Source organism: Ananas comosus, linkage group 12 (genome assembly GCF_001540865.1).
Source record: "Ananas comosus cultivar F153 linkage group 12, ASM154086v1, whole genome shotgun sequence".
NCBI lineage: Eukaryota > Viridiplantae > Streptophyta > Magnoliopsida > Poales > Bromeliaceae > Ananas > Ananas comosus.
This window is the reverse complement of record NC_033632.1, coordinates 5,754,034-5,763,744: the sequence shown is the minus strand read 5'-3', so window position 1 is coordinate 5,763,744 and position 9,711 is coordinate 5,754,034. Positions and strand designations below refer to the sequence as shown.

Here is a 9,711-nt window from a genome sequence, read left to right as displayed (position 1 = left end):
ATCCGTTAGATCATACTATTCAACTAACCACACCCACTCAACCCTAGGGGGTTACTATCATCCTGATTGCATATCCCTTCATTCAAGGACCGAAAAGCTAATAGTAAGCGGTTTGTACTATTAATAGTATAGTAGCCTAATTATATATATATATAGGCTAGGGCTACTATACTCTTATGAGTATAGAACCCCTTGTACTCATAAATTTTTAACCGTTGATTGATGAGATGTGTGGTTAGGATGATGGTGGTCCCCACTTAGAATGATAGTGATCCCTTAGGGTTGAGTGGGTAGTTGGTTGAATAGTATGACCTAACGGGTAGAAATGATCATGGAATAAATCTAAGGGCCGAAAACTTATGAGTATAAGGGAGCCAATACTCATAAAAGTATAGTAGCCGGACTCATATATATATATATATAAAATGTATTTTAATTATATATAGGCTTTAATTTAATATGGGCCATTATTGTTGGCCCATAAAATAAACCCAACAAGTACAATCGTGCAATTGAGCCCAACTCTAAATTTACATAACACACTCTCTCTTTCAGACTTTCACTGTTGCACATAACCCTAAAACATGATAACATTCAAATTCTCAAATCCCTACTTTTTTTNGTATTTCATGCATTCATTTTGTATATTGAGCTATTAGACATTTTTTGTATCGAATTTTAGATAATATTTTATAAAAATTAAACTATAGATTGCACGATGTTAAGAATTTCGAACTGTTTGTTTAGGGCTCAAGCTCGCTCGAATCAAAGTTAGGCTCACTCGAGCTCGGCTCGAATTAATTTCAAGCCAAGCTTGAGCTGAGGTAAGCTCACTCGAGCTTGGCTCATTTCCACCCCTATTCACCTGCATAACATTTCTTAGCCCAATGAGCTTGGGTCTTTCCGTTCGTTAAAGTTGACCTCTAGTTTCACGTAATACCACTGAAAATAATTTTTAAACATGAAAGTTTGATTCGGAGTGCAATAAAAAGTATTGATCGCTCCTCATTGAGTCCTCTTCCCAAACAAACCATTTTTTCCTTTATCACTTCCTAAATTTAATAGGTGCCATGAATAAAATTTTAAAATAAAAATATNGAACAAGAGAGTGAAGAGAGACGTCTTATCATTCTAGTTTTTCCAGCCAAAAAATGCGAAATAAAATCAGGCGTTTTCCGAAAAATGCGTAAAACTCTTCTGAATTTGAAAGCACTCTTTTTTCTTTTCTCAGCCCAACAATTGCTTTCGAGGCCAATTTACATACAACCAACCAAACACACCCTAAGCGAATCCAAAGAATATAAAGAGCAGAAACACCACAATAACATTATGAGTTTGATGAGTTTTCAAAGTTCGTAAGAGGCAGCATAAAGCCGTTCAAATTGCTCAGGAGAAGAGAGGAGAAACATGTGATTGCTAATAGTTGAAATAATATTACAATATTTAATATATACTCAATTATTACAACACTGCTTTATTTTTCTTTTCTTTTCTACCTTCACAAAATCTCAATAATAAAAGGTATACACAGTATTTATCGACCTTCTTCAAAGCAATAGGTCCGGGTACTCCAGATCTGAGAAACAAATAACACCAATTTATTATGCATAGCCTTCAATAGGTAACAAAATTCAATAATTGATTAGCATAGAAAACAAAACAAGCTAGACAAAATTGCATCCATAAGTATCCTGACGAAGAACAATGACTATGTTTAAAGAAAACACCGAATGGCAGTCATTCCTATGAATTTGGGCCGTTATACGCTTGCATATTGCTAACAATAATCATATGAGTAAGACTAAAATAGTAAAAGAAAACAAAGCTGTTTAGTTCCACATTGTTTCCAGCGATGGGACATCCGACCCGAGAATTGGCACCCGCACTAAACATGACTTGGACTATTTAAACTTTCTAGGTTTCAAATTTGGCAATTTTTCAAATTCAAGTGGAGTATCAAAATTAATAATTTTTTAAAGGCTAATATAAGGTGAAATTAAGACCGCCTGATCGCTAGGCAAATTATGTCGTAAAAGCACAAATTCGAAGCCTAGAAAGTTTGCATAGTCTGGATCAAGTTAAATGGTATCAATCGTTGATTTGCATGTCCCATCACCAGAAAAGTAAACACCTCCATTTACTTCCAGAAGAATTCTAGCTTTTGTTAGGCGGTTTAAAATTACCGAAGTAAAAAAAATAAAGATTTGTAGGGTGACAATTTTCGAAATGCAGCTTTATGAGTATGACTAAGCTTTTATTGCTCATCTCATGTCCCATTATCACCCAGCTCCACCATACAGAACGGCAGACAAAATAGAAACACATTTTTGTGTAATTAAATGGGTTGATCCATAGAGTTGCGCCTTTTAAATAAAAAAATTGAGGTCCACATAAAAATGAAAAGTTTAATTTCTCACTAATAAAGAAAAACAAAGTACTAGGAATTCTGTGATGCAAAGATATAAACAAAAAACAATTGAAACTGACATTAGACAGAAGCATAGAGGAGATCTAGATTGACCTCAAGTTTCTTTTCCCAGTTAAAGGTCGTGAAATGAGGAAGAAAAGCACATTTGTATGGAAGCAGTCAAAAAATTAATACTTAATAAAGATCATTTCAATTCCAGCTAGAGGTTCAGCTCAGCATTTTCAGAAGTTTCGGGTTTCAGTTTAGATGTTGGTTGGAATATCTTCAGACTTCTTAGCAAACATAAAACGAAAATAAATATTAGAAAATTTGAATAGTCAATAATAAAAGTTGATTTCACAGCATTTTGATTTATATAGAAGTGATTCTTTATGCAACTCTTACTAAATTCTAAATATTGGAGACTGAAACTTTACTACTGATTGGAGAGATTAAAACATGATGAAGGAGATCATATAAAAGAATTATAGATGAATAAATTTAGGCCCTAATAAACTAACTTCAGCCAGCCTTCTTTAGAGCTGTTCTAACTGAAATAATGCTTCCTTTGTTTCAGAACCTAGTTTCAGATTGTCACCACAACCGAAACATAATAATTTCAATTTTGGTGCTCACACAAAAATTTCAAACCATCATTCAATGACAGACACAGTAAGAGATGTAAGACAGTAAGTTTGCAGTTCGCTTACTAATAAGCTGCTAACAAATACCAATAGCAAGCTGACAAACAAAGCACAGTTTGGAAGAGAAATGCTTCACAGCTAAATATAATTCTGTTTGGTACTTCGAAATGGAAAAACTAAACAGTTGAGTAACAGCTTAAACATTTGCAATATGAGGGCAAAGTATAAATCACCTCAATTTTGTCCAAGTTGGTAAATCTACATGCCAGAATTTAGGTCTCAAATGGGCAGAGATGGTCAATGAACCCAAAAACACTTATAAGGACAAGGTACCAATAATACAAACACAATTTACAAAAAGAATCAACAACACAAATGCACTTGATCAACAAGGTTTAGCATTATTTCTTAAGGATCTAATAGATGTAGTTTATTTCATAAGCTTGAAACACAGTTCAACTTACCTGTCCAGATCTCGCATACGTGATATATTTTACAGAACTGATTGCTGAAACATCTCAACTTAGTAATCATCTGAAGTCATCATAAGGAGACAAACCTCAAAATGGCAGTCGTAAAAATGCAAAGCAGGAAAATTAAACAATTAAAACTTACTTCTATGGGGATATTTCTAAAAGTTAATGGTCTGTCCAGTAAGAAACTTGCAGTCAACGCCAATATTGAGCCCATCGATGAATGGTTTCAACCATTTGAGGGAACAAAGCACTGACACTGTCATTGATGAGATCCTGGAAGAAGTGTATTGAATCCTCATCCTCCAAATCCAACCGGAATTTCTCCTGCAGCTAAATGAAGGAAAAAAAAAACTCCGGTTATTATTAATGGATGGGTGATTTACATGTGTATTACTGCAAAACCATCTGTCAACATATATACCCCTTTATATCCCTTGAAAGTGCAGTTTGTTAAAAAAAGAAAAAAAAAAAACTCTCAATCTTAAGTTGGGAGTTGGCCAAATTATGGGACAGATCTGACACTGTACTAAAAAAAATAATATCTATACGAGAAGCATTTTGTAAATACATGGATTAGCTTTGGAAGGGTATGAAAAAAGAGGTTGTGGAGGGATTGTAAATAGATAATTGCGTGGCATTAGAATGAATATATCGTAATGAACTTTCACAAAGCTATATTTCTCTATGCCAAAACTAATTCAAAAGAATAAGATTATTTACCTTGAGAATGCCTTTTTCCGGGTCAGAAGCTATGTCAGGGATGTTGGAACCAGCCATTAAATGAAAGAGGTTCAGTATAAGGTTGCTCGACTTCCTTAGAATGTTGTATGCTTCACAGCAGTATGATTTGAACCTTGTATAATATTGACTGTAGTGCCAAAGAAAATGCAAAAACTTAAACAATAATGGGAAGAAACAATTAACTTCAAAAGCAAGGTTTTAAGTGCCCATTGGGACAGGCCGTATCCACCATGCCGTACCATGCCAACAAGATACCGACACGATACAAACCCCGTGCCGATGGCACAGCTCAAAGCCCTCTATTTTTTAAATTAGTAAATAATTCCTCAATAAAGTTCAAAAGATGTGATAAAAAGATATAATAAATAGTTAAAATATTTTGTTGCTAAAGAAAATAAATATTTCATGCTATTATGTGTCGGCACACAAGAATTTTTTTGACCGGCACGCATCGGCACGCACCGTGTCGTACCGTGCCGGCAAGTTTCCGGCACGACCCCGTGCTACGGCACTTAAATCCTTGTTCAAAAGTATATCTAAAGGGAAATGTATAAGCAAATTTTGAACAGCAATATACCATGTCCACAGTGGACTGCAAGTCTGCAAGACACTGGCACTTCATTTTTAAGATTACAACTAATCAACAATAAAATGGGATTTGTGTTTGCAATCAAATTAGTATTATTGGGCGTAAGTTGCCAAAGTTTTGTACAGCATGAGCTGTCCAGTTTCATAGTTTCTTTCTTTCATTTCATTACTAGGTTCAAGGATTCTATCTAAAATAGAATATACACTTAGGGGCTGTTTAGTTGCAGTGGTAACTGCATGCAAGTCCAAATTCAGTATTTGATTTGATGCATGTGAATCCAACTGCTACAGTTGGAACTGCATGAAGCCCAACTACAATAGTTGGAACTACACCCAAATTGCACGCAGTTCCAATTACAACTCTTAAGCAAAAAGTAAAATCTTAGGGGCTGTTTGGTTCCACATAAAACTGCGAAAAAAAATTCCGGTAGAAAAAAAATTTTCGGAGGAAAATAAATTTTACGCTCTTTAGCATTTGGTTTCTAGGAAAAAAAAATAATTTTTCGTTACGGTTGTTTGGTTGAAAGGAAAAGAAAGGAAAAGAAAGAAAATGTTATAAATAAAAAACTATTTTATATATATAAATATATATATATATATATAGAGAGAGAGAGAGAGAGAGAGAGCTAGGCTGGTATACTATCGGTAGCACAGAGGCCTCCGTGCTACCAAGTTGTTTTCAATGATGCGGCTTCCAAATTGACGATCGGCTCCATTATACTTGATCTACACTATTAAAAGTATTTGAAAATTAAATTTCATAATGTTTCGACATCATTTGGCTAGTGATCAAAAGATCTCAAAATTGACAATTTTAATCGTAGATGTGATGCGTTTGTAAATTTAATGTTATAAAACAATCCAAATCTGATGAAATTTTTATAGAAAATTCTATTCGCTATTTAGAGTAAGATCAGTACCTCTAATCTTAAATTCAAGTCTTTTATCATCATTTTTTATGAGATTTTTGCTTTCAGCCGTTCATTTTTAGACTACTCGTTTGATAGGTAAATGATGTCAAAAAATTATGAAATTTAGTTTCCAAATATTTTAAATAGTATAGATCAAATATAACGGAGCCGGTCGTCGATTTGGAAGCCGCATCATTGAAAACAACTTGGTAGGACGGAGGCCTCCATGCTACCGATAGTATACCAGCCTAGCTCTATATATATATATATATATATATATATATATATATATATATAGAGTCCGGCTGGGATACTATCGATAGCAACAAACGCTTGGTGCTACCGAGTTTTCCGCCGTTAGATTTAACCCTTTGACTATTTTCACCCGTTAGATTATACTATTCAACCAACAACTCACTCAACCCCCTAGGGGCCCACAGCATCCTAACTGTACATTTCTTCATCCAAGGGCTGAAAACCTAATAGCAACAACAACTTGGTACTATTGATAGCATTCCAGCCTAGTTCTATATATATATATAGATATATATAGATATATATATATATATATATATATATATATATATATTAGGTCTTGTGTGCTCTCAGGAGCACAGAACCCTCTATGCTCCTGAGCCGTTTTCAATGATAGGACTCCTGAATCGATGATCGGCTCCGCTAGACTTGATCTAGCATATTTGAAGTATGTAGAAAATAATTTTTGCAATTTTTCGATATCGTTTACTTAGTGATAGAAAAGATTCAAAATTAATAATTTTTAATGGTCGATATCTGCCGTTTCAAGTTTAAATGCATAGAAGTATCCAAATCAGATGAAATTCTGATAGAAAATACTTTATACTATCTACAGCAAGTTCAATATCTCTGATCGAAAATTTTGGTACTATATCACCACTTTTTATGAGATTTTTATTTTCAGCCGTTGATTTTGAACCCTTTCGATCACTAAGTAAACGATATCGAAAAATGGCAAAATTTATTTTTTAGACACTTCAAATATGCTAGATCAAGTATAGCGGAGCGGATCTCAATTCGGGAGTCCCATCATCGAAACGGTCCAGAGCCACGGAAGGGTTCTGCATGCTCCTTGAGAGCACAGCACCCTGCTCTCCTCCTCTCTCTCTCTCTCTCTCTCTCTCTCTCTCTCTCTCTCTCTCTCTCTCTCTATATATATATATATATATATATATATATATATATATTCTTATTTATATATATTATTATTTAATATATAATAATTATCAGTATTACATAATATAATATTATAGTTTATATTTGTAATATAAACTATATTTAAAATATATTATATAATAAGCATATAATATAATATAATATATAGAGTTGAGCTGGCAATCTAACGGTAGCAAACGGCTCCGTTGCCACCCATTTTGTTTTCGACGATAGAGCCTTTAAATTGATGATCCGCACCGTTGAACATGATCTTATACCACTGAAGTATCTAGAAAACCAAATTTCAAATATTTTCGACATCATTAACCTAATGATCAAAGGGTTTCAAATTTTGTAATTTTAATGATAGATATGAGGCGTTTTCTCGTTTAACGGTGTAAAGCTATCCAATCAATTGAACTTTGGTTAGAAAATTCTTTAGACTATTTAGAATAGAGATCTATACTCTCGATTTTGATTACAAATTGCCCATCATCACTTTTTAGAGGATACTCATTTTCAGCGTCTATTTTATGCCCACTTGATGGACAGAGAATATATCGAAAAAGCATGAATTTGATTTCTAGTACCTCAAATGGTATAGATCATATTCAACGGTGTAGATCATCGATTTGGAGGCTCCATCATCAAAAACAAATGGGTGGCAACGGAGCCGTTTCATACCGATAGTATTCTAGCTCAACTCATATATATATAATACTAATATATATATATATTATATATTTATACTATAAAATAAATTTATAATAATATTTTACAAATAAAATATTATATAATTATATATTTATATTAAAATTGATATAATATATATATAATATATAGAGATGAGAGACGAGAGAGCTAGGCTGGCTATACTATCCGGTAGCACGGAGCTCGTGCCTACCAAGTTGTTTTCAATGATGCGGCTTCCAAATCGACGATCGGCTCCGTTTGACTTGATCTACACTATTGAAAGTATTTGGAAACTAAATTTTATAATTTTTGGCCATCATTTACCTATGAAACGTGTAGTCTAAAAATGAACGGCTGAAAATAAAAATCTCATAAAAAATAATGATAAAAGACTTGAATTTAAGATCAGAGGTACTGATCTTATTCTAAATAGTGAAAAGAATTTTCTATAAAAATTTCATTAGATTTGGATTGTTTTACACCGTTAAATTCACAAACGCATCACATCTACCATTAAACTTGTCAATTTTGAGACCTTTTGATCACTAGCCAAATGATGTCAAAAAATTATGAAATTTAGTTTCCAAATACTTTTAATAGTGTAGATCAAGTCTAACAGAGCCGATCGTCGATTTGGAAACCGCGTCATTGAAAACAACTTGGTAGCACGGAGTATATATATATATATATATAGAACTAGGCTGGAATGCTATCAATAGCATCAAGTTGTTGGTGCTATTAGGTTTTCGGCCCTTGGAGAAGAAATGTACGGTTAGGATGATGTGGACCCCCCTAAGGTTGAGTGAGTTGTTGGTTGAATAGTATAATCTAACAGGTAAAAATAGTCAAAGAGTTAAATCTAATGACGGAAAACTCGGTAGCACTAAGTGCTTGGTGCTATCGATAGTATCCTAGCCGGACTATATATATATATATATATATATAGAATCTAGCTACTATCCTATTAATAGGATTGTGGAGACCATCGTCCTATCAAGTCGTTCTTGATGATAGAGATGCTGAATCGATGATCGGAATCATTAAAGTTGATTTAGAGTATTTGAAGCAAGGATTTAAGTGTCGTGGCACGGGGTTGTGCCAGAAACTTGCCGGCACGGTACAGCACGGTGCGTGCCGAACCTTGCCAATGGGTGCCGGTCAAAAAAATTCTTATGTGCCGACATATAATAGCATAAAATTTTTATTTTCTTTAGCAACAAAATATTCTAACTATTTATTATGTCTTTTTATCACATCTTTTGAACTTTATTGAGGAAATTACTTACTAATTTAAAGAATAGAGAGTTTTGAGCTGTGCCATCGACATGGGGTCTGTGTCGGTATCTTGTTGGCACAGTACGGCACGGTGGATACCGCCCATGCCGACGGGCATTTAAAACCTTGATTTGAAGTATCTAGAAACTAAATTTCAGAAATTTTAAAAATCATTTAAATGGTGATCAAAGGATCGTAAAATCGACAATTTTTTACGGCCTATATGAGCCGTTTGCTTCTTTAACGATGTAGAGCAATCCAAACTGCTTGAATTTTTTATAGAAATTTTTTATACTATTTAGATAATATTTGATAACTCTGATAATGAATTGAGAAAGTCTAACCTCTATTTTAAGAAGGTTATTCATTTATAACCGTTCATTTTTCGACTCTTCAATAGACTTGATAATGATTTTTAAAAATTACAAAATTCGGTTTTTAAATATTTCTTATAGTATAGATCAATTTCAACAGTGTCGATTATCAATTTGGAGTGTCGATCCTTCAAAACGACTTGATAGGACAATCCTATTAATAGGATAGTAGCTGAACTCTATATACGTGTATATATATATATATATATAGAGAGAGAGAGAGAGAGAGAATAGGGTCACTATACTCTTATGAGTATAGAGCCCTTCGTATTCATAAGTTGTTTTCGATGTTGGGGTTTTCGAATTGACGATCCACACCGATAAACATAATCTAGAGTATTTGAAACTTTTAAAAAATAAATTTCGTAATTTTTCAAAATCATTATAAAGTTCATCAAGCGGGTATAAAAT

The 9,711-nt window shown here is 33.5% G+C and overlaps 1 protein-coding gene across 6 annotated transcripts in view; it reads right to left on the bottom strand.

The window, feature by feature from the left end:
* LOC109718215 (phosphatidylinositol 3-kinase, root isoform) overlaps positions 1,383-9,711 on the bottom strand; it is a 35,574-nt gene continuing 27,245 nt past the window's right edge. For 3 of the 6 annotated variants that reach the window (XM_020244317.1, XM_020244321.1, XM_020244325.1), the window contains 4 exons: positions 4,248-4,395; positions 3,667-3,857; positions 3,516-3,585; positions 1,383-1,576 (listed from right to left, as the gene is read on the bottom strand). In XM_020244317.1, coding sequence (XP_020099906.1) covers positions 3,720-3,857; positions 4,248-4,395 — 286 coding nt within the window. In that variant the 3' untranslated portion in view covers positions 1,383-1,576; positions 3,516-3,585; positions 3,667-3,719. The remainder of the gene's footprint in view (positions 1,577-3,515; positions 3,586-3,666; positions 3,858-4,247; positions 4,396-9,711) is intronic. The other 3 variants (XM_020244319.1, XM_020244318.1, XM_020244320.1) reach the window with 3 other exon arrangements.